Consider the following 25290-nt stretch of genomic DNA (forward strand, 5'->3'; position numbering starts at 1 on the left):
AGGCAAGAGATGACTCAGAGCCAGACCAGACTTGGATGGGCTCAGAGGGAATGTGTCAGCTTTTTAGCCCTTACTCCTCTACACGAGTGGGATGGAGCGAAAGATACAGGCAGAAGGAAATAAGGGTGGCTTGTTTACATTGTTTTGGGCATTCTTCTAGTTTAGCCTCATGGAATTAGACGAAATTTAGTAAATCCCCTCTTCTGGCACTTGAAGTGTTACTATCACAGCCCAGGATGTGTTATTCATCCCTGGAGGGTAATTACCTGATTGTAGTTTAGTATCTAATAGTTAGCCTTATTCCCCACCCTCACCCCCACTGCTTCTCACTGTCTCAATGCCTTTCTTTTTCTTGTTATTGGCAATAAATTTTGTTTTCTTTGGGTTCAGAAGGCAAGAGGAACCCCAGTCCTAGAGAAAACACTTGGCTACAACATGTGGTACTATCCAGAAAACAACACTAACCTCACAGAAACAATGAACACCACTAACCAGCAGCTTGAACTGCATCTGGGAGGCGAGAGCTATTGGGTGTCTGTGATTTCTTATAATTCTCTTGGGAAGTCTCCAGTGGCCACCCTGAGGATTCCAGCTATTCAGGAAAAATGTAAGTAGAGCATCAACTTCTTCCTTAGGTGCCTGGTCCCATCGATTGGCCAAGGAGCAGTCCCTGTGCTCTCAAGAGTGGCTGTTTCTCTTGAGTCAAAATGAAAATGGAGTGGGGACTTCTTAGGTTGTGGTGAAGCAATGAGAATTTGCTGGTAATTAATGAATCACTTGAAGTCATATTCCTTTGGAACAAAGCCTGCGTTAAAAATCAGGGACTTCATAAATTACAGAATACAAAGCCATACGCCTAGAAGTTCTGTGTGCAGCTTTGATTTGTTCTGGTCTGAGTGAATGTAAGCTGGGTCGAGTCCTATGAAACTGTCCTGTTTCTCACATTTGTCCTCCGTGACCGAAGCTGCTCTTGAACTCTTCTCCCCACAAATGGGTACACTCACCACATCCCCATCCTTGGTTTAATGCTTGCTGTCCTGTTTTCTTCCTTTTCGCCTTCCATTTGTCACTATGGAAAAATTCTAGTGTTTATACTTGCCAATAAATTGTTCATTACACTTTTGGTTAAGTAGTTTTTGACATATTACTGCCCCCAGGCAAACTCATATTTATCCTGTTTTGGAATAAAAAACTTTCATTCAAAGAATTGCAGACAATAGATTTCCTCTTTTCTCTCTTATTTTTCTCTTTCAAACTTAGTACTATCCCTTATTCTATAAATTATCTTATTTATTTTACTACCTTTTTCTTCCTCAATAGGATGTAAATGCCATGAGGGCAGGGATTTTTTGTCTGTTTTTCCTTTCTTTTTTTTAACCTAATTCCCAACACTTAAAATAGCATAGAGCAGTTGGCATAGAGCAGGTGCGCAGTAACTATTTGTGGAAACATATCATAGTTAGGAATGTTCTCTCCAATTCACCACCTTTCTCTATTTGCTTACACCTAGACTGGTTCCGACATTTACACAACCAGTTCTAGAATTCCCTGCCTTTGTTCCCTTCCATCTCTTCTCCTTAAACTCTCATTTTATAATTCCTAGATATTTATATTTTTGTATTTTGAGCTACACTTGATATTATTTTAGTTAGCATTTAATAGTACTCCCTGCAGTCCTCATTTCCTGACATCCTAGTTCCCACCTGTCCAGCACCCTAGTGATGAAGTTCCCAACAAATGTACGTGTCATTGGGCACACATTCTTTGTTAACAGAGGCGCTGTTGAATAGTAACCTCAGTTTCCCAGTGGCACCAGGATGGGAGGCGGTAAAGAATAGGGTATAAAAGCATGGGCTTTGGAGTCCAGCAGCCCTGGGTTCAAATCTTTGCTCTTTCACAAGATACCATTAACCTTGGGCAAGTTACCTAACTTATCCGAAGCTTAGCTACTTGTAAAATGGAGCTATTATATAATAATACCTACCTCACAGAGCTGTAGTGAAGATTAAATGAGATCATGTATGTAAAATGCTTTGTCTGGTGCTAATTATTACTATTGTCATTATTATTATTATTATTATTATTATTATTATTATTATTATTGAGATGGAGTTTCGCTCTTGTTGCCCAGGCTGCAGTGCAATGGTGTGATCTCAGCTCACCACAACCTCCGCCTCCTAGGTTCAAGCAATTATCCTGCCTCAGCCTCCTGAGTAGCTGGGATTACAGGCATGCACCACTACGCCAGCTCATTTTGTATTTTTAGTAGAGACGGAGTTTCTCCATGTTGGTCAGGCTGGTCTCGAACTCCTGTGCTCAGGTGATCCACCTGCCTTGGCATCCCAAAGTGCTGGGATTACAGGTGTGAGCCACCGCTCCTGGCTTATTGTCATTCTTAATAAAATTTCTGATTGATCAAATTTCTGTTAGACATGGATTATCAACTTTAAAAATATTATAAAATACACTTTAAAGTTATGCTAAATTCACTTAAGTTTTTTTTGGCTTTGTGTCAGATACAACTGTGTGATCATCAATTATAAGGGTCCTAGATCAGGTATTGGCAAACTGCAGCTTGCAGGTTAAATCTGGTTGGACACTTGTTATTGTAAATGAAGTTTCACTCTAACACAACCACACATATTTGCTCACATATTGTTTATGGCTTCTTTTGTGCAACAGTGGCTAAGTTGAATAGTTATGACAGAGACGACCTAGCCCACAAAACCTAAAATCTAAAATATTTGCTATCTGGCTCTTTACAGAGAAACTTTACAGATGCTAGTCCCAGACATATAAGAAAGTAATGTTCTGGATGTGCGTGGTGGCTCACGCCTGTAATCCCAGCACTTTGAGGCCAAGGCGGGTGGATCACTGAGTTTGGGAGTTCGAGACAAGTCCAGGCAACATAGTGAAACCTTGTCTCTACAAAAAAAAAAAAAAAAAAAAAAAAAAAAAAAATTAGCCAGGCCTGGTGGCATGTGCCTGTAGTCCCAGCTACTTGAGAGGCTGAGGGGGACGAATCGCTTGAGCCAAAGAGGTTGAGCCTGCAGTGAGCCGAGATCGCACCACTGCACTCCAGCCTGGGTGACAGAGCGAGACCCTGTCTCAAAAACAAAAGAAAGTAATATTCTACAGAATTTTGCTTACTAAAGTGGAGGCAACTGGAGAATGAGAATAATAACTAGAGAATAATATAATTTTTGTAAGTATAACTATCATTAAGTAACAGTTATCATACATTGTCTACTAGTATGTGTCAGGAATTGTGCTAAGATAACTTAGGTTTTCCCATTTTAGCCTTGACATGACTCATGTTGTAGATGCTGTGAAATCTATTTTATAGATGGCAAAGGGATTCAGGCAAGCTTAATAATGTGCCCAAGGTCTCTGGAGTGGGATGATTCCAGCTCGGATCTGCAGTATTCCCAACTTGTACCATATCCCACAACCTTAGATGTGTTATTCATAAAGTGACTTGAATTCCGGTCACAGATGCTGTGTGACACTGAACTGGTTATTGACCTGTGCGGGCCTCCACGTTCCCCTCTTGGAATAAGGGCTTGGAATGAGGTTCCTTCTGCTCAGCCCTGGGTTTTGTGAGACCTGAGCCAGCAGGCAGAGGCGGCGTGGTCTCAGGTAGGGTATGGGAAAGCCCGGCCACTGTGTCTTGAGGCCGGAGGAGGAAGATGGGCCCAAGTTGGGGCAGACCTCAGGATGGGCCAGGACGGTTGGCAAAGGAGAAGCAGCACCAGCACGTGAGCCCCGGGTGACTGTCTTCATGCAGATCACAGGAAATCAATGGCTTTCACAGTCAAAGCCCCTCTCTGCTTCTTCAAGGAAGGATCTGTGTTTCCTACCACACCTGGAGATGTTTGGAGTAATTGCTCAGAAAGCTCTTGTTGAATGATGGAAAGACCTGGCGATTCGTTTATATTGAGTAGAGTGATGACTTGGAAACTTCCCTTTTGGCGCCCCTTGGTGTGGCCAGGCTTTCCCCTTTCAAGATTGACTCATGGCTTCCTGGGGCCGGCGCCACGCCCCTGTGGTCTCCGCAGTCTCTGCAGTGCACTTGGCACTTTAGACCCGGCTCTCCCTGCTCCTCAGAGCTCCAGTGTTGGTGAGAAGGAGTGTGGGGTTAGACATCAACACTGGCTTCTTCAGGCCAGGATTTGTGGGCAATCATTTTTTTAAAAAGTGCCTCCAGGGAGATGAGGAAGCTGCAGAAGCAGGCCAGGACAGGGCAGAGGCTGAGATGAAGGTGGGCTTTCAGGGCTGCCAAAACAAAGCACTGCAGACTGGGCGGCTTCAAACAACAGAACTTTATTGTCTCATGGTCCTGGAGGCCAGAAGTCCCAAATCGAGGTGCTGGTTGGCCATGCTCCCTGAAGTCTCTAGGGGAGAATCCTTCCTTACCCCTTCCAGCTTGTAGTGGCCCCAGGTATTCCTTGGCTTGTGGTAGCTGCAATAACTCCCATAAATCCAATCTCTGCTTCAGTTTTCACATGGCTAGCTTCTTGTGTGTCTCTGTTTCCATGCCCAGATTCCTCTTTTCTTATAAAGGACCCACTGTCTTAACTAATTACATCTGCAATGGCATATTTCCAAATACAGGCACATTCTGTGGCACTGGGGATATACTTTGGGGGGATACAATTCAACCTGTAACAGGTACAATCTGAGATAAAAGCCCCAGGGAGGGGGGTTCCCACTGGATCTTGCAGGGGACTCTATCTAGAGTGTGAGTGACATCTTATAGTCATCCCAGCCAAGCAAAACACACGCACACAGTAAGAAGGAAGCTGAGTGGGTCTGGGTGGAGCGCCAACATTGGCTGCTAGAAGAGTCTAGTTACATCTCCAAGGCTCCAGCAGGGACTTTCAGCCAGGACTGGCTGGGGATGCTTCCAGGCGGTGAGCAGGGGAAGGCTGGAAGGAGAAACTCAGAGCCCTAGGGTTAGGTGGGGTCGATCTCCAGGCTCTGTGCTTCTTGCCCTCGCCTCTGCTGCTTCTGTGGCTTCACATTTCCTCCATGCCTCAGTTGTCCTTCTCAGAGTTACCTTTTCAGGTTGACAAATTACCTGGCCTTGCTGCTAGGACTAGCCCCTGGAGTGTCTCATAAGGACCCTGTTTGGGAAAAGGATCCGTCAACTGTGGCTTACAAGAACAAGACTCCTAAATATACACACAGCCTGCTGGGGTTTGTTGCCAAGGAACAGCAGGATGCAGGACCCCGGGTCCCCACCCCAGATTCCTATATGTGGACTAGGCTTCCAGCTTCAAAAGGCTTTTGGGTTTTTTTGGGTTTTTTTTTGCAGGACACTTTTGTGCCCGCATCCAGGATCATCTCTGGCATTCATTGAAACACTCTTCCAGGCTGGGTGTGGTGGGTCGTGCCTGTAATCCCAGCACTTTGGGAGACCGACTGAGTTGGGCAGATCACTTGAGGTCAGGAGTTTGAGACCAGCCTGGCCAACATTGTGAAACCCCATCTCTACTAAAAATACAAAAAATTGGCCAGGTGTGTTAGCGTGCATCTATAGTCCCAGCTACTTGGGAGGTTGAGGCACAAGGATCACTTGAACCCAGGAGGTGGAGGTTGCAGTGAGCCAAGATCATGCCACTGCACTTCAGCCTGGGTGACAGGGTGAGACTATGCCTCAAAAAAAAAAAAAAAGAAAGAAAGAAAAGAAAAGAAAAAGAAACGCTGTTCCCATGGATTCCAGTTTTGCAGGCTGAGGAGTGCTACGCTGGTGAGGATTGGGTGAGGGGAGAGCACGCCCTGGAATTTCTGAGCCCCGCCCAGTTTGTACCTTCCAGCTCTGCCTCGCTGCACCTCCAATAGTTCTCTGTGTGTTCGAATGTTTTCAATAAGATCTCTCTCTGATTCTGATTAAGTTCCAGATATTGGATTTGAAGCCACACACTCAACTTTTCTATTAAATAAATCCTTGTGACCTGTTTCCAGATTATTTTGGCCAGTCCTGCAGAAAATGTTGCCATTTATGTATTGATCCATACTAGGTAATTTGGATGGCAATGTGTTTATCTTTCTGGTACAAACGCAATACTTGCTGCCTTGAGGATAGGAATTCATATCCAGTTTGTGTAGAGCCAGACTATATAGTGAAAGCGTAAAGCCATCTCCCTGGTATGATTTTAAGGTCTCCATCTCCCAGCTTCCCAGCCACACAATTCCCCAGAGCCTGAAAGTCTACCTTTGGAGATTCTCTGTCTCAGGTTTCCTTTCCATTTGACTTGCAGAGATACCTGTGGAAGGTAAGTCTTTTTAGTCATCAACTCTCTAGTGAGATCCTTTTCTGGAAACAGGTCAATTTGGGGTAGGTAAAGGAAGATTAAGAAACCACTTACTCCTCAAAGGTGTTGTGTAAGGAAAAAGGATGCAATAAGGGGAATGAAAAGAGCCCCATCCGGGGAGGCTGCAGTGGAGATCCTGAACTTTGGCCTTGTTTTACAGCTGAGACAATGAGGATGCCAATGTGGTTGTTGCATTTGGAGAATGAGTTGGGTAGCTGTGAAGCAGTCCTTTTCTCTCCTTTCAGCATTTCAGTGCATTGAGGTCATGCAGGCCTGCCTTGCTGAGGACCAGCTAGTGGTGAAGTGGCAAAGCTCTGCTCTAGACGTGAACACTTGGATGATTGAATGGTTTCCGGATGTGGACTCAGAGCCCACCACTCTTTCCTGGGAATCTGTGTCTCAGGCCACGAACTGGACGATCCAGCAAGGTAGCCAGGGTGGAACCCACAGGTTCCCTCAGTGCGGGGTTTGGTTTCATTTTCATCCATTTTTAGATCTTTAACTTTGGCTTCAAAGCTGTTAGTGTGGTTAATAGCATTTGACAAGCTTGTGCAAGCTTAATGAAGTGACACGCTTTTTGGTATTTCCAAGGCAAGGCTGGCACAGAAAGCTGTGGATGTCAAGCAGACCAGGTATCTGATTGGTCTCCAGGTGGAAAACACCATCTTAACACCCACCATCAGAGAGTCCTTCCCGGATAGCTGGGTCATCCTATGGATAACTCCAGAGTGTGGATCCCAGCTGGCCTACCTAGGATACTTTCTTCAGTTCTGGTTGCCTGTTTAACAGTTAGGCCCCCTTCCCAGGTGATTGTTATAGGAATAGCCTTCTTTTCAGGAAAGTCCCTGCCATATGTAAGATATACAAGTGAGGCTTTACTCTTTATTTTTAATTTTGTTTAAATTTTTAATTTCTAGAGACAGGGTCTTGCTTGATTGCCAAGGATGGAGTGCAGTGGCACGATCATAGCTCACTGTAACCTCAAACTCCTGGGCTCAAGTGATCCTCCTGCCTCAGCCTCCCTCATGAGGCTTTACCCTTTTAATCCTGTGACTACAATCATTTCTTAATGCTTCAAACATCCATATTAAGAATAATACACATGCAGGGATGCAGGCAAGTAGAGGAGATAGAAGTCACAGTGTTTGAGATCTACAGGGTGATGATATGTTGTTCTAGGACTTAATTAGGCAGCATGTTCAGCGATCCTATGGATCTCTCTGCTGCAACAGTATTTGGTCAGAACAGACTTGGGGATTCCCTGCCTCCAAAAAAGAGAAAGCTAAAAAGCTAAATTTAAAAATAAGAATTAATTAGAAAATCTGAGAAAAGCAATAGATATTAGAGACCATTCAACCTAACCTGTTTATTTTCCAGAGGTGGAAACTGTAGAGAAATGGAATATCTTCTATAAGTGTTTGGCCATAACTCTTAGTCTAGTATTCCTTCCACTCTGCCATGCTCTGCACTTATGCTTTTTTTTCTTTCTTTTTTACAGATAAATTAAAACCTTTCTGGTGCTATAACATCTCTGTGTATCCAATGTTGCACGACAAAGTTGGCGAGCCATATTCCATCCAGGCTTATGCCAAAGAAGGCGGTATGAATGGACAAGGCCCTGTGGGAAAAAGGAAAGAGTGGGACCTGTCCCACATGCCAATAAGGCTGCAAGTACCTGTAGCTCATTCCCAGCCATCTTAGGGCTTATTTGTGCTTCATCTTGTAGTGAGCTCTGTATGTTATGAATTTGCTGAATTCTGAAGCTGGGGTAGACATTAGAGATCATTGAATCCAATCCCCTCATTTCACAAATGGAAAATTAAAACTCAGAGAGGTGAAATAACTTGCCCAAAGTCACAAATAAACAGTGCAAATAGAGCTGCTATCAGCAATAACGCTGAATTAAGACCACATCAGGGAGCCTACAGAGTTCATCCTAAGCTAGGGATGTTAAAAAATTATTTTTAATTATGTAGCAATAAGCAAAGGCTTTACTGGTGAATTGCTCGAGCTTTACTTTTATCTTTTTGGAAGTTCGTGTCTTCCAGATTCAACATTGGAAAAAATCTTCTGCCACTCAAAGGTAGCCTATGGAGCCATATTCTTCAACTATTTGATAATAACTACACTTTACAGATATGAATGAAAAAGCTGGGTACCAAATTGGAGTGAGACATCTATAAGAAAGGACTTTTTCAAGTGGTCTTGTTGCCACTTCTCTTCTTGCTTAAGAGGCTCTAGAAAACAATTTTCCCAAACAAGCTGATTCATCAATTCCCTACTCAACCCTCTCCCCTTGCCTCCAGCACTGTGGTTTGGTCTGAGTACTGGCCAGAGCCTTTGTGGGGGAACGATCTCCTGGAGTGCGGTTCAGTGATTATCATTTATCCCCCTGTCCTTTCCAGTTCCATCAGAAGGTCCTGAGACCAAGGTGGAGAACATTGGCGTGAAGACAGTCACGATCGCATGGAAAGAGATTCCCAAGAGTGAGAGAAAGGGTATCATCTGCAACTACACCATCTTTTACCAAGCTGAAGGTGGAAAAGGATTCTGTAAGCACGCCCATAGCCAAGTGGAAAAAAACCCCAAGCCCCAGATAGATGCTATGGATAGACCTGTCGTAGGCATGGCTCCCCAACCACATTGTGACCTGCAACCTGGCATGAATCACTTAGCTTCTTTAAGTCTCTCTGAAAATGGGGCCAAGAGCACCCGCCTTTTGGGGTTTTGGGGGTTAAGTGAGAGTGAAGTGATAGTACCTGAGAGGAGAGTCCTGAGGAAATGGAAGGAGTTGTTATAATTTGTCCTGGTTGGGCCCTGAATTGACCTCCTGGGAACTCCCCGACCATCATTCCCAGGAATGGCGTGCCTGGCTTAAAGAGTGAGGAGGAACAGACCCTGTCACCGTGACTTCTACTGCCCCTGCCAAATCATGCTTTGTTTTTCAGTCCACCTTATCTCCTGACATCTTAAATACTGGGCAAGGCTTGGATTCTTGCTTAGGCTAAATAATTTTTTCTTATGGCAAAATACATGTAAAATATTTTTCCAGTTTAAACATTTGAAAATGTACAATTTAGTGGCATTAGAAGCATTCACAATATTGTGCAACCATCACCACTATTTCCAGAACTCTTCTATTTCCGCCCAAATACAAGCCCTATACCCATTCATTAGTCACTCCCCATTCCTCTCCTCCCACAGCCCCTGGCAACCACCAAACTGCTTTGTGTCTCTATGGATTGCCTATTTTGGATATTTCATATACATAGAATCATAAAATATGTGGCCTTTGTGTCTGGCTTCTTTCATGTAGCATGTTTTCAAAGTTCATCCATGTTATAGCATGATTTTGTACTTATTTTTATGGCTGAATAATATTCCATTGTGTGGATATTCCATATTTTGTTTATCCATTCATCAGTTGATGAACATTTAGGTTGTTTCAACCTTTAGGCTACTGTGAATAGGGCTGCTATGAACAGATGTCTGCTATGAACGTATGCTGCTATGTACACATATCTGTTTGAGTTTGTGTTTTTCATTCTTTTGGGCATATACCTAGAAGCTGAATTACTGGATCATACGGTAACTCTAGTTTAACTTATTGAGGAGCCACCAAACTGTTTTCCACAGTGACTACTCCACACTATACATTTCTTACTAGCAATGTATGAGGGTTTTCATTTCCCTGCATCCTTGTCAATACGTGTTATTTTTCATTAAAAAAAATTATTATGGCTGTCCTGGTAGGTATGTAGTGGTTATTGCATTGACTTGCATTTCCCTACTGACTAATAATGTTGGGCATCTTTTCATGTAGTTTTTGCCCATTTGTATATCTTCTTTTTTTGTTTTGAGACGGAGTTTTGCTCTTGTTGTCCAGACTGGAGTGCAATGGCACCATCTCGGCTCACTGCAACCTCCACCTCCCAGGTTCAAGTGATTCTCTTGCCTCAGCCTCCCAAGTAGCTGGGATTGCAGGCGTGCACCACCACATCCAGCTAATTTTATATTTTTAGTAGAGTTGGAGTTTCTCCATGTTGGTCAGGCTGGTCTCAAACTTCCGACCTCAGGTGATCTGCCTGCCCCGGCCTCCCAAAGTGCTGGGATGACAGGTGTGAGCCACTGCATCCAGCCAGCCCATTTGTATATCTTCTTTGGAGAAGTGTCTTTTTAATCTTTTTTCTTATGTTTAAATTGGGTTGTCTTTTCGTTATTGAATTTATAAGAGTTCTTTATATATTCTGGATATAAGTTATTTATCAGATATATGATTTGTAAATATTTTCTCCCATTCTATGGATTATCTTTTCATTCTCAATATTATCTTTTGGTGCACAAAAACTTTGAATTTTAGTGAAGTCCAGCTTAATCTATTTTTTTCTTTTGCTGCTTGTGCTTTTGGTGTCATATCTAAGAAACCATTGTGAAATTCAAGGTCGTGAAGATTTATCTATGCTGTCTTCTAAGAGTTTTTATAGTTCTAGCTCTTATATTGAGGTCCTTGATCCATCTTGATATTTAAGCAGGACATGAATAGGGGTCAGAATATGAGACAGCTGAGCTTGGAAGCACAGGTTCCAATGCTCTTATTTTGGTGCTACTGGGACACAATTTTCAGTCTGGTTTGGCTGTGGTGTTTGACCTCTGTATTTTCCCTTTAGCCAAGACAGTCAATTCCAGCGTCTTGCAGTACAGCCTGGAGTCCCTGAAACGAAAGACCTCTTACACTGTTCAGGTCATGGCCAGCACCAGTGCTGGGGGAATCAACGGGACCAGTATAAATTTCAAGACATTGTCATTCAGTGAGTATTTCCTTCAAGCCTTAGGTACCTCTCCCTCACGTTTACCTTGCATCAGAGAGAAATGACATCTGCCAAAAGCTGGAGGAAGCCAAATGAAAGGGCAGTGCCTAGTGAAAAGAGCCATCCTGCTCTCTGGCTCACCAGCCTTCCTGGAAAGCATATAGGTGAGGGGATGGGAGGGAGAGAGCAGGCAAGTTGAGAGCCGAATTTGGAAACGCTGGTCATTTTGGTCGTTTCTCATGGGCAGCCACAAATCCTCTGGAGGAGGAGGTGTCAAATTAATGCCAACTTCAGTCTTAGCACCAAACCAGCTCCCATCTCAAGGCTGTCTCCCCGTTCACAGTCACCAGTTTCTGCATGTTATAGGTTACGGTATGTATTAGTCTGTTTTCACGCTGCTGATAAAGACACACCCGAGACTGGGTAATTTATAAAGAAAAAGAGGTTTAATGGACTCACAGTTCCACGTGGCTGGGGAGGCCGCACAGTCATGGCGGAAGGCGAAAGGCACATCTTACATGGTGGCAGGCAAGAGAGAATGAGGACCAAGCAAAACCATCAGATCTCATGAGATTTATTCACTACTACGAGAACAGCATGGGGGGAAATTGCCCCCATGATTCAGTTATCTCCCACTGGGTCCCTCCCACAACACGTAGGAATTATGGGAGCTACAATTCAAGATGAGATTTGGGTGGGGACACAGCCAAACCATATCACTGTACAACAGGGCCTTCAAGGGAAAACCTTGGTTAACTCAAGACTACTGACCCATAGGAAGGGGCTTAACCTCATCATTTGTGGAGGTTTTTTTTGAGCAAAAAGACATATATTTAACTTACCCACTTTTACATTAAAAAATAGCAAGAAAAATTTACTAGAGAAAACAAATAATGTAAAATAAAATGTAGCTTCATATGATGGCTGGTTAAGGGAGATATTTAGAGGCAGGCAGATGGAATGAGGAGGGGGATGAAGCAGAAAGAAGGAAGGAGGATAGGAGAAACAGAAATATGTTAATTTTGCTAAGTCCTTGAGTGACAGAGATTTGATTTTTAAGTACGTGCTAAAACTGTCTTAAAGAATGAACAACTTTTTAGATTAAAAATGAAGGAACACTGCCAAGTTTTTGCAATAACTGAGGCAAGCTAAAAATTGCTTGAAATATTCTTGAAAGCCTCTTATGCATCACATTTTTCAAGAATAAAATTGCTTTATGACTCTGGAAAATGTGAGTATGCCTTTTTTTTTTACAGAGAAAACATATTCTGTTTTGATGGACTAACATTGCCTTCTAGGAACTCTTTTTGATATGCTGTTGAAAATTGTTTAAAGCTATACTGAATTTTTGCAACACCAGGCACAAATTTCATCAGCTCAAGGAGTTTTCTCCATGGGTTAAATGAAAGCAAGGTCCAGCCCTGGAACCTAGAAGTTTCCTACCCTGGTCTATAGATTATAAATCACCCTGCTTCCATTTTTGATCCTCTATAATCCATTTTCCACACAGCAGTCAGAGTTTCAAACCCTGAATTCTCTGCTTAAAAGCCACCAGTGACTTTTATTATATTTTAAAGAAAATCCAAACTCCTTCCTATAACTTTCAAGGTCTTTCATCATCTGTCCCTTGCTGACCTCATTTTTCCTGCTGCTTTCTGCCTCTATTTATCTTCCTTACCTTGTTCCTGCTTCAAAGTTTTGCATCCACTGTTTCTTCTGCCTGGAATGCTTTTCTGCATGGTTTTGCATGGCTGGATCCTTCTCACTATTAAGATCAGCTTGAATTTCACTCCTTCCTTGGACACCTTAGCTAAAGTTGCTGTCTGGATGCAGTGGCTCATGCCTGTAACTCCAGCACTTTGGGAGGCCAAGGCAGGAGGATCACTCAAGGCCAGGAGTTCAAGACCAGCCTGGCCAACATGGTGAAACCCAGTCTCTACCTAAAATACAAAAATTAGCCGGGCTTGGTGGCAGGCGCCTGTAATCCCAGCTACCAGGGTGGCTGGGGCAGGAGAATCACTTGAACCCAGGAGGCGGAGGTTGCAGTGAGCCGAGATGCACCACTGCACTCCAGCCTGGGCAACAGAGCGAGATTCCATCTCAAAAAAAAAAAATTCTAAAAATTAGCTGGGCATGATGGCTTGCACCTGTAAGTCCTAGGCACTTGGGAGGCTGAGGCAGGAGGTTGCTTGAGCCCAGGAGTTCGAGGCTACAGTGAGCTATGATCATGCCAGTGCACTCCAGCCTGGGCGACAGAGCGAGATCCATCTCAAAAAAATATTTATAAAAATTAAAAAGTAAGTGCTCAATAAATATTCACTGAATGAATGCTGTTGGAATGAATGCTGCCAGGAAGACACCTAGATGGGGAGGCACGAAATTCTGTTTTTTGTTTTTGTTTTTGTTTTTGAGATGAAGTTTAGCCCTGTCGCCCAGGCTGGAGTGCAATGGCATGATCAGCACTCACTGCAACCTCCGCCTCCCAGGTTCAAGCAATTCTTCTGCCTCAGCCTCCTGAGTAGCTGGGATTACAGGTGCACGCTATCACACCCAGCTAATTTTTTGTATCTTTAGTAGAGACGGGGTCTCACCATGTTGGTCAGGCGGTCTCAAACTCCTGACCTGGGGTCTTTTTAGTGGAAAGAAATTGAATTTAATGAAAGAAAACTAGTAAGAAATTGTGTTGCTGAAGCTACTAGAAGAAAAAGTTAATCATTGATTTTTGTCAAGAAGGTGAGGAACTCACTACTGACTTTTGTTCTTTCTTTTTCAAAGGTGTCTTTGAGATTACCCTTATAACTTCTCTGATTGGTGGAGGCCTTCTTATTCTCATTATCCTGACAGTGGCATATGGTCTCAAAAAACCCAAGTGAGTCTGCAGACAACAGTGGGTGCCTTAAAAATCAGGGACAAAAAGGGGTTGAAGTCATCACAGGTGCTTCGTAGGAGAGGGCACTCTACCATTAAGGGGTGTTCATTCATTTATTAACTTGGTGCATATTTATTGAGGTTATTAAAGGCCACGCTCAGTGGCTCATCAGAATTCTGACCAAGCAACAGCACTTTCGTTTCCCAGAGCTCCATGCCCAGGTCTAGGCCTTTTTGAGGCCAGGAGAGTGCCAGCTGTCCCATAGGTTCTGTCTGCTCTATTTGCCATCTGAGACTGGAGTTGGAGAGCAGGCCCTTTCTCTCAGTGTCTAGCAGGGCCCCTGGCTGCAGCAAGAGGCCTTCTTGCAAGCTTCTGTCTCAGGCAGAGCAGGGAGCAGTGTCTCCACGGTGTTGGAGTGCTGGCCAGTCGTCTGTGGGTGCAAGCTTATTGCTTGCTTGTGGTGCAGTGTTGAGGGTCTGGCTGCAGGGGCCTTTACCCTGCTTGCCCTGGCCACTGTGGGGAAGAAAGCATGTCTTCAGGGTCTTACACTTTCTCTCTGCAGTGAGCCTTACGGTACCCTAATGGTCTTTCCCTGGTTGAGCTGTCTCTCCAAATTAGATAGTTGTGAGTCATCTCTGTCAAGCAGCTGCACTTAGTTAATGGTCAAGCTAATATCAACCTCAGTTACCAACTGTAGGTAATAACCAAGCCACCAGCATAGATTCTTGTACATTATGCACTTAACTAATCATTTTGATCTTAGCATGCATCAGAATCAGGCCTCACCCCCAAAGTTTCTGATTCAGTGGTTCTAGGGTAAAGCCCCAAAATTTGCATTTCTAACAAGTTCCCAGGTGATCCCGATGCTGCTGGTTGGGACCACACTTCAAGAACCATTGCAGGAAAGTGTGGGTAGCTTATAAGGTTCATAAAACGTTGTCCTTCCCAGAGGATAAGCCTCAAAGGAATGACTCTGTGATGGTGCAATTTACAGCATCGGGACCAGGTATGGAGATGCTGGGATGGGAGAGAGGGGAAGATAAGCTTTGTATGGGAAGAGTCTCCTTTGATCATATCCCACAGAGAACTTACACACCCCCCAACACGCAACGAAAAACAACTCCACTTTCCCAGGTTCTATCAGGCGGACATGCCCTTATTTAGGAGGGAACCTTATAATTCCCTTTAGCACAGCCTCACTCTTTTGACTCAGCCATATGGTGCTAATGCTTCTTGGATTCACTTCCCATCTTAAAATCTTCTCTCTTATTAGCAAATTGACTCACCTGTGTTGGCCCAGTGTTCCCAACCCTGCTGAAAGTAGTATAGCCACATGGCGTGGAGATGATTTCAAGGTAAACTCTCCTGTTTTTATTAAGGAAATCATTGTTGTGGGAGGTAGACAAGGTGAATGGAGATGGGGAAGAGTCCTAGGCTGAGCTTTTTTCGAGGTTCACATCAAGAGAACTCGAGTTGAAAAGTCTCAGGGAATGGCAGGCAGGGCAGATGGAATCAGCCTTCCTGGAATGACTTTGACCTCATGCTTTGACAAGGGGAAAGGGCTTCACCAGGCTCATGAGGACTCAGTGCGTTCCCAGGTGGAACTGGTCCCATAAAGGATGCTGCAGAATAAAGACACTGGCCCTACCCTTCCTGACCTGATGGGCTAATTAGAGAGAGAGGAGCCTTGGCTATAGGATTTGAAGCCATTTACAAAGCAGCCAAGAGCACATTAATGTAAAGACTGCCTAAATACCACCAGGGAATGTTGATGGGCATGGCAGTCTGAGGCTGCCTCAGGTTATTTTTCTCAGGTTGGGGATGTCAGAGTCAGGCTTTATTTAACTGGCATTGGGGTTTTCTAGTGAGTATTCCTTAACTAGAAACCCTCCATTTGCATAAATTTTTAAGTGGAAAACTGTTAGGGAAATTTTAAGGTTTAATTTCTTGCTTACGTAGAAAAAATCCCAATCAAATATAACCTTTAAATCCTTATTACTGAAAGGCTGTTTCCAGTTATTCCTTGATGCACAAATTTTAAATATTAGTCCTTGTTCCCACTCAGAAGTCTTTTTTGAGCATGGGCATTTTGTTATAATGGGCTTTCTTTCTATTTCCTCCTCTTATCAGTCCGGTATACTGGACTGATTTATACCCCCATTTACTTTCCTGCTTATTAAATGTCATTTAGAGAGTAAATGGATTCACAGGCAGTGCTCTCTGATAACTAACATGCTTTTCGAATAATCCGTAGGTTGGGCCTCTAGAGCCAGCACTTATTAATCACTCACTACATGCCACGTGCTGGGCTAGGCCCTAGGGATACAGATGACAAAGTCACTGTCCCTGCCATGAGGCCACCTCTGATTTTCTGGTGAGGTTGCACAAGTCTGTCTCTATGATGTGGTTTTTCCATCCCTAAGAGTTCTAATTTTGGTGCTTCCATCTTAACTGGGGTTTTGTGAGCATGGGATTGTGTGGAAAATAGCCTTGCACACTCTAGCAGAAGAAATTGTTTGAATTGGCTGGGTGCTGTGGCTCATGCCTATAATCCCAGCATTTTGGGAGGCCAAGGCAGGCGGATTGCTTGAGCTCAGGAGTTCAAGACCAGCCTGGGTAACATGACAAAACCCCATCTCTACAGAAAATAAAAAAAGTAGCCAGGTGTGGTGGTGTGCATCTGTAGCCCCTGCTACTCAGGAAGCTGAGGGAGGAGAATTACCTGAGGCTGAGAAGTTGAGGCTGCAGTGAGTGGTGATCATGCTACTGCACTCCAGCCTGGGCAATGGGAGTGAGACCCTGTCTCAAAAAAAAAAAAAAAAAAAAAATTATATACATATAAGTAAATAAATTTTAAAAATTGTTTGAATCCAGGGCACTGTTTCTCAGGAAATGTGCCACTCCTTCCAAGCTCTGTGGAAGGGCATGCAAAGAGGGTTGGCCACCACTTCTGGGCCTGGGAGGAAGGTGGGGGCTGTTCCAGAGGTGGGCATTTGCTGTCCCAAGCCTAACGAGTTTTTGGCTGTGTCATATGTGACTCCTAAATGACCACTTGGGATGTCCCTTTTTCTTTTCCAGGATAAGCTAAACCTGAAGGAGTCTGATGACTCTGTGAACACAGAAGACAGGATCTTAAAACCATGTTCCACCCCCAGTGACAAGTTGGTGATTGACAAGTTGGTGGTGAACTTTGGGAATGTTCTGCAAGAAATTTTCACAGATGAAGCCAGAACGGGTCAGGAAAACAATTTAGGAGGGGAAAAGAATGAGTACGTGACCTACGCCTTCCGGCCTGACTGTCCCCTGGGGAAAAGTTTTGAGGAGCTCCCAGTTTCACCTGAGATTCCTCCCAGAAAATCGCAATACCTACGTTCGAGGATGCCAGAGGGGACCCGCCCGGAAGCCAAAGAGCAGCTTCTCTTTTCTGGTCAAAGTTTAGTACCAGATCATCTGTGTGAGGAAGGAGCCCCAAATCCATATTTGAAAAATTCAGTGACAACCAGGGAATTTCTTGTGTCTGAAAAACTTCCAGATCACACCAAGGGAGGAGTCTAAATGCGACCATAGCATGAGACCCTGAGGGCCTCAGTGTGGATGGCCCTTGCCAGAGAAGATGTCAAGACTCGGCATGCAGCGCTTGCTTGGCCCTGCCACATCCTGCCTAGGTTAAAGTCTCCCCTGCCCCTGAGCTGCCAGTTGAACTTGGTCGGCACAGATATGACCTTGTACTGGGAAGAAGGGATGGTGATAAGCCTGAGTTTTGTAAAGGAACAGCAATCTCTTTTCTTTTGTTCAGATACCAAGCTCTCACCGAGGCCTCCTGACAGATTGACTTTGGAGGAAGGGCCCAAGTTCTGAGCCCAAAGGACCCCCAAGGGGGACATATCTGGCCTCCCAGGAATTGGGTCATGGTCCCAGCCTTTGCTGGGGCTGAGCCTCAGAGTTCCAGAAGGACTTTCCCTGCTGCCAGAGGACAGTTGTTTTGTTGGCTCTTGGGGGGTCTGGTGGGAGCCTGAGCTCTGGGCTTCCCCTACGAGGTAGCCCTGAAGCCTTCCTCTCTCCCCACAGTTGGGGCTGGAGGTGGAGTGGACCTTCCTAAGGGGTTGCCTGAGGCTCCTCACATCCTCTTAGATCTCAAGTGTCTGTAGCAACACCGCACCTGAGAATTCTCACCCCCATTTTAGAGTGCATTGACTACTAAAAAATCAAGGAATGGGGAGGGCCCTGGGGAATGTACACTGCCGGGCGCAGCTCTGTCCAGTCTCCAGGGGGCCACTTCCCAGCTGCTGCTGCCCTTCTATTCAGCACCCAGCCTGGGAGCAGAAAGGCACCTGACATTGCAGTGGTTGTCATATAGGGACGCTGGCCCCTCACACTGGTTCAGAGCCCAGGAATGCTTACTGAGCATATTCTTAAAAGGCCTCTTCCCGGAAGCAGCAGGGTAGGGCCTGGGAACATGCAATGCTTAGCAACTTTGCAGCCCCAACAGGAGGACTTCTGCTCCTTTTCTCTAGCTGAGCACAGAGCTTGTGACAGTTAGTGGAGCCTTTCACAAAAGTGTGGATTGCTGGCTTCAGCACTGAGGTGGTACTGGGCTCCTCCTGTAACTATAGTGACAGAGTCAGCTGTGACTCCCTTGACCTTTGTGGGAGGCCACTAGGAGCCTGGTGAGATCAGGGCAGGCGAGGCAATGAGTGAGTGGCCCAAGGTGCAGTGAACCTAGCACTTGCCAGCCAGGAAGGCTGATGGTATTTTTTCTAGGAGAGTTTGAGGAATCAGTACTAGGATTGCAGGCGTGAACTTCGCAAGCCACCCACTCAGGTGTGCAAAACATCACTTTACTTTCCTAAAACTAAAATTAATTGCTAGCCTGAGACCTGACACTTCAAAGTAACCTCAGCCCAGTATGATGATTTCTGACTTGCCTTGGGTTTGCGACTCAGTCACATTTGGGGTTTTGCCCTCCCCTGTCCTGCCTGGGACTGGCTCTGAGTGCCGAGGATGTTCAATGGCGAAGCGTCCATGGGGCAGAGTTGGTCACTCAGTGGCGTCCTCTGGGTCATGTATTTGTCCGGTCGTGGTTTTGTCTCTGGCCTCCTGTGTTTACTATGGTCCCTCCTGTCCCTGTTGGGTCACCTACCACTTACCTTAGCCAATTGCTGCCTTGTTACTGTGGGTACAGGAAGGTGTGGCTGCTCTCTCAAAGCTCTGTCCTCATTAACATCTCCAGCAGCTGCAGCTACCCCCCCACCACCCACCCAGGACTCAGTACTCCTGGTTTACGGAACAGTGACTTCTGGTACACCAAGGAATGAGGGAGGCCCGAGGCAGGGCGCCGGGGAACAGGACTCTAGGGCAATGCCCCTGTCCCTTTGTTCTGCACTCAAGTCCACGTGTAGGAAGGGACCAAACAAAAGAGATGCGTCCAATTCTCACGCCGCCCCTGATGTCTGCTCTCCCTGCTCTCCTTGCTCTCCACCCCTTATGTGGTGTGGTCTCTTCGGTGAGCCCACTGTCCCCAGAGTTCCAGGTGGTGTGGTGTGGACTCTTCGGTGAGCCCACTGTCCCCAGAGTTCCAGATGGGGCCTTTGGCAACCCCACCTTCGGATTCATGAACATTTGGGGAGATTCTAGCTTTGCCTCCTGTCTTGGTCTGAGGATGGGGGAGGGCACGGGTACCCCCACAGCTGTTCTTTCAACCCTCCTGCCCACCTGTAGTTGGGGGAATTTTCTCAAATTCTGTGGGAGGTGGGTGAGAGGAGAGCCTGGAACGAGTTCTCCCAAACTTGGCTGTCTCACACCTGGATGTAGATGAAGCTTTTGAACCTAAAATCTAAGAATTTGATGGGAGAGAAAATGGATCCCCAGTGGCTCCTGTGAGTGGATTCCAGAGATAAGGATGTTGCCCTCTGGCCCCTGCTCCTTCATCATCAAAGCTGGAAGCGTCTTCCGCTGGACAATTTGCAAATCCCCACCCAGCCCTTCCTGTTTCATTTCTTCTTTCCTTTCTCTCCTCTTGCCCCTATCTTCTACTTTGTTTTCCCCCACTGCCAGAGCTTCTCATCTTTTAACACTTGCTATTTTTTTCTTGTTTCTTTTCATTCCTTTCTCCCCTTCCATCAGCCTCCTTTGATCATTTTCCATGGTTTTATTACCTTTGAAGGGTGGGAAGACGGTTGGCTCTGTTTCTCTCTAGGTGGGAGGAGCTGTTTCTATGAGTCCCCAAAACGCACTGGTGGGCCACACCTTAGCTCTCCTGAGCAGATTCACAGGATGTGAGCCTCAGAGTTCAGAGCGCTGGTGACTTCCTCTCCTGGATCGAGTCACTAACTCTCCCCGCTCTGGACACCTGGGACTGCCTCTGTGGCTGGAGAAGGCCATCTGTGTTTTCCCTGTTTACTGTCAGAGACATTGTGAGGATACAAACAGGAAGACTTGTGTTTTAGCAAGGTCATTAAAAATGGATAAACCAGTTTTCTGAGTCCCTGGGATCCATGCAGACAGCTAGGTTAGTGGCCTTTAACAGTAAGAGCAGAAAATTTTAAAAGAATGGCAGAGAAACAAATCTGTGGCTTAAATAAAAAGACCACAAGTTCCTTCTGGTGTCTCGGGAGGCAGCGGTGTGAAAACACCACGCAAGGGTCTGGAGGAGGCAGGAGATGGGGAGAGATGAAAAAGGAGAGGCCCACAGTATGGATCCTTCCGGCTGCTCTGCTGATGCTCTGTGTGTGAGGAAAGCCTATGCTGGCCAATCCACCCCAGTCTGATTCTGTCCCCATTTCCAGCCCGCCCCTAGTTACTCCTGCTGCAGCAGGCACCCTGCCGCCCAGGGCAGTGGCCCACGGGCCAAATCCAGGCCCTGTTTTTGTAGGTTCATGAACTAAAAGCTATAATGACCTACTTAATGGTTGAAAACAAAAAGAATAACATTTTGTGACAAGAAAAGTCCAAGAAATTCACGTAGTGTTGACAAAGTAATTGGAACACAGCCATGCCCATCGTTGACCTATTCCCTATGGTGGCTTGCCCCTACAAAGGCAGAGTTGAGTAGTTTCAACAGAGAGTTTTTCCCACAAAGCGGAAAACGTTTACCCTCTGTCCCTTTGCAGAAAAAATTTGTGGACGCCTACTGTAACCCACAGACGTGAAACTCAGACTGCCACTATGTTTCAACTTTGAATTAGCTGCAAATTAAAAAGAAATCAGGATATGTCATTCTGAATTTCTGACCAAATAAGGACTGCCCTCTTTGAAGGGCGCACACACTTACTGGTTCCCCACCAGCCCTCCTAAATTCCTGTCCCCTTCCCATAGCTAAGGTCGAGAGTTGGTGGCTTACACCAGTGGTTTTTCAACAGGAGTGATTTTGACCCCCAGCCTCCAAACCTCAGACATTTGGTGATGCCTGGAGATATTTTTGATTGTCACGACTGGGAAGGTGCTGCTGGCATCTAGTGGGTAGAGGCCGGCAATGCTGGAAATTATTTTACAATGTGCAGAACAGCCCTCACAACAAAGAATTATCTGGCAGAAAATGTCATCAGTGCTGAGGCTGAGAAGTCGTGGCCTGAACTACCCTCTGCCTTCTAGATCCACACACACTGTTCGCATGGATGAGACTCACCTCTAGGTGTCCCCTCGTTTTTCTAATTTAAAATTTGTTTTAAATTCAACTTCACAACAGTAATCCCAAGAGTTTTAAATAGCAATTATTTGTCATGCTTAATTAACTCCTAACATGATCTGTGTGCACTTGTACACATTTTTCAGCTAATTGCAAATCATACTGAATACATTATATTCTCCCATACATAAAAATTCATGCATGAGCACAGCATTTTGAACATCCACGAAGAACCCCATGGCGTGCCTGCATGGTGTGGTTTGCTAAGGCATCCCTTGGTTGATAGGATTCGTTTAAAGGTCCTCCTAGTATAGAGTGCAATGCAATAAACATTTATCTTTTCTTACCTTTGTCCTGTCTCTTTGGGGCTGTTTTCAAAAGTGGAATTGCTGGGTCAGAATTTTATGGTTGTCACATTTTGCGTGACTGTGTCCCATCAAAGGTTATGCTGATTTACAGTATCACCAGACATGTCTGACGGATCCTTTGTCCTTTTCCACTGAGAATCAGCTGTCTACCCGTCAACTTGATTTTGTCAACTTATCGGAAATAGTTAATGAAACTTTATAGTTATTTGTGTAGCTTTAATCCTTGTGAAGCTAAACTTCTCTTTTTTTATTGTTGCCATGTCCCTGTGTTGACATTACAGAATGTTCTCTGCCTCCATGCTCCTGGGGACATTGAGAGACCAGCTGAGTAGCTAGAAATAAGAAGTACTCAGTAGGCCCTTAGCACAGCGGGTGGACTTTGCCATTTGGTTGACTATTTAAAATACTTGTTTTTGTAGGCCATTTGAAAAAGAAATTTCACACTGATGTATTTTGTTAATTGTTTCTACGTAAATGTTGATTAATGACAAGCCTACTTGTAGTCAAAATGTGTAGTGTGGTCAGTGTCTTGCACTCTTACTGTGGGTGGGGGGTGCGGTTCCTGAAGAGTGGAGTGTGACTAAGGATAACAGCAGTCCTCATTCCCTTTGGACACAGGGGTCAGTGGGGAGAGAGTTTGCTCTGAAGCACAAACAGCTCCAATCCATGCTGGAAGAGACCCCAGGCCACAATAGCCCTCAACACAGAGCTCTATGCAGGGCTGTCCTAACCAAGACGCTTGCCGTGTGCTGATGTAAAGGGCTGGGGAGAGGCGAGGGGCAGGGGAGGGCAGAACTCCACAAGAGGTCAAAACCTGCTGTCAGCAATGCTCTTGTGGCTGTTCAAGGGAAGTGAGATACTTGTACTATGCATTTCATTTTTAGGAGTAGAATTCTCTCTTCTTGCCCAACTTCAACATAAGCGTGGACTAAAATTCGAGAAATTAGAAAGGACATGCAGCGTTTTCCAACTAGGAAGACTGAATCTGTGGCCCCAAGAGAACCATCTCTGAAGACTGGGTATGTGGTCTTTTCCACACATGGACCACCTACAGATGCAATCTGTGATGCATGTGCATGAGAAGTCTGTTATTAAGTAGAGTATGAAAACATGGTTATGGTAATAGGAACAGCTTTTAAAATGCTTTTGTATTTGGGCCTTTCATACAAAAAAGCTGTAATACCATTTTCATGTAATGCTATACTTCTATACTATTTTCATGTAATACTATACTTCTATATTAAAGTTTTACCTACTCAGCCAGGTGCAGTGACTCACGCCTTTAATCCCAGCACTTTGGGAGGCCGAGGTGGGCAGATCACTTGAGGTCAGGAGTTTGAGACCAGCCTGGGCAACATGGTGAAACCCTGTCTCTACAAAAAATACAAAAATTAGCCAGGCGTGGTGGTGCGCACCTGTAGTCTCAGCTATGCGGGAGGCTGAGGCAGGAGAATCACTTGACCCCGTGAGGCAGAGATTGCAGTGAGCCGAGATCGTGCCTCTGCACTCCAGCCTGGGCAGCAGAGCAAGCCCCTGTCTTAAAGTTTTACCTAGTCCTAGTCAGCTGTCTAAACTGAGGCTCCACAATGTAAATACGTGAGAGATGAGGGGAGCCTGGTGGCTGTGGGAAAGGGCTCCGGTTGACCAGGACTCAGCAGCTCATTACACTCTTTGCTGCAGGAAATGACTCCTGCCTGCATTTCCTGTGGAGGATCCGAGCCCCACGCCCAGGCTCTCATTGTCTTCCTAGTCCAGACTCCTTCCCGCTCCTGGAGCTGCCTCTGGGTCTCAGCTCTCTGCTCTGAGGCTACGCCACAGCTACAGCTCCCTGACCTGTTCCTGTTCAGGCTCCCAGGAAACCTCAGAGTGGCAGGTGCCTGCTGTTTCCTCTGTCTCCCGCCCACCCCACCATGGCCTCTCCCGTACTTTCAATTTGTTTTTCTTTAGCCATTCCTTCCCTTCAGCTTCTAAACACACTTGGGTCACTTCCATTAAAGAAATAAAGAGCTCCCTGGATCTTCCTCTCCCTCAGGCTGCCCACAGACTCTTGTCACAGCGCAGGCTGTGGTTTAAAGGGAACGTGGTCCACAGCCTGTCTGGCAGCTTCTCCAGGCAGCTGAACTTGTTTCCGTTTTTGGTAGTGAGAGAATTGCAGCGCTAGAACTTTCTAGAGGTGTAGAAAGCAGGGAGTCACTCTGAACCCATTCTGGTTCGGGGGACTGCCAGATTTAAAAAAAAAAAAGGGTGTAGAAAGCAAGCCCTTGAGATCAATTTTGGGACAAGGAATATGGACACCAGAACAGACTGGTAAGTACCCAAGCATATGACAAACATCCACCATGGATCTAGGAGAAGCCCTGGGGCAGGGCGATATTCACCCGCAGAGACCCCTGTTCATCACTAAGCTTATGAAGAACCACTTACTGGCATTTAACGCCAGGTGCTGTGCTCAAGGTGTGGCACACACAGTACCCAGTAAGCCCCACAACCGCATTGTGAGTAGGTAGCTCTGGCCAGTGGCAGATGAGGAGGCTGTGCTCAGAAAGGCTAGATGACTTGGCGGAGGCTCTCTGAGGCTCTAAGCGGGAAGTGGGGGGTTGGAGCCCAGCCCTTTGACTTTCCTTGTGCTTTTCTACCTTGGGTGAGTAAGATGACCAAGGGATTGGGGAGATCAAGAGGAGTGGAGACTCCAAGGGGACCTCTTTTTGGTGAGACGTGTAGACCATTCCCCTCTCCCCTGGATGCCTGCAGAGCTCTTGAGACTGGTTTTAGAGCCAGTGAGGTCTAAGAGAAATGCTGACGGCAGGTGCAGGGATGGGGAGGGGCACCGTGTCCATGTTCACAGCCCTGGTGACAAGAAGACAGAAGCCCCCAGGGACCCTGAGCTTCAGAAGGGTTTACGATGGCTACAGAAGCAGGAAGTCCCATGACAGTGTAGAATCTGTAAGCACCCCCAGGACCTGGGCAGGGCAAAAGCAGGTCTGCTGGAAGAGTGGATGTCCCATGACTGTTGGAATAAGGTACCACGTGGGTGCCTCCTCCCACCCCTCCTTCCCCCTCCCCCACCCCCACCCACCCTTGGCACAAAGTGAGACTCGTATCAAAATAAAAACAAGTTATTGGCTCATGAGTTACACTTTCAAAGAGTCCATAGACTTAGCAAAGATTCGTGTCCTCTTGCTGTTGTAACACATTTCCATAAGCTCAATGCCTTAAACAACAGGAATTGATGATTTCACAGTTCTGCAGGTTGGAAGTCACACTGGGCTACAGTCCAGGTGCTGGCAGGGCTGTGTTCCTCTCT

General features: G+C 45.7%; 1 protein-coding gene across 4 annotated transcripts in view; it reads left to right on the forward strand.

The window, feature by feature from the left end:
- IL31RA (interleukin 31 receptor A) overlaps positions 1-23243 on the forward strand; it is a 72032-nt gene extending 48789 nt beyond the window's left edge. For 3 of the 4 annotated variants that reach the window (XM_024247744.2, XM_024247746.3, XM_009240724.4), the window contains 8 exons: positions 391-607; positions 6563-6745; positions 7816-7917; positions 8723-8869; positions 10985-11125; positions 13901-13994; positions 15268-15349; positions 17073-23243. In XM_024247744.2, coding sequence (XP_024103512.2) covers positions 391-607; positions 6563-6745; positions 7816-7917; positions 8723-8869; positions 10985-11125; positions 13901-13994; positions 15268-15349; positions 17073-17549 — 1443 coding nt within the window. In that variant the 3' untranslated portion in view covers positions 17550-23243. The remainder of the gene's footprint in view (positions 1-390; positions 608-6562; positions 6746-7815; positions 7918-8722; positions 8870-10984; positions 11126-13900; positions 13995-15267; positions 15350-17072) is intronic. The other variant, XM_024247745.3, reaches the window with a different exon arrangement.
- The last annotated feature ends 2047 nt before the right edge of the window (positions 23244-25290 follow it).

This window comes from Pongo abelii, chromosome 4 (genome assembly GCF_028885655.2).
Source record: "Pongo abelii isolate AG06213 chromosome 4, NHGRI_mPonAbe1-v2.0_pri, whole genome shotgun sequence".
NCBI classification, from domain to species: domain Eukaryota; kingdom Metazoa; phylum Chordata; class Mammalia; order Primates; family Hominidae; genus Pongo; species Pongo abelii.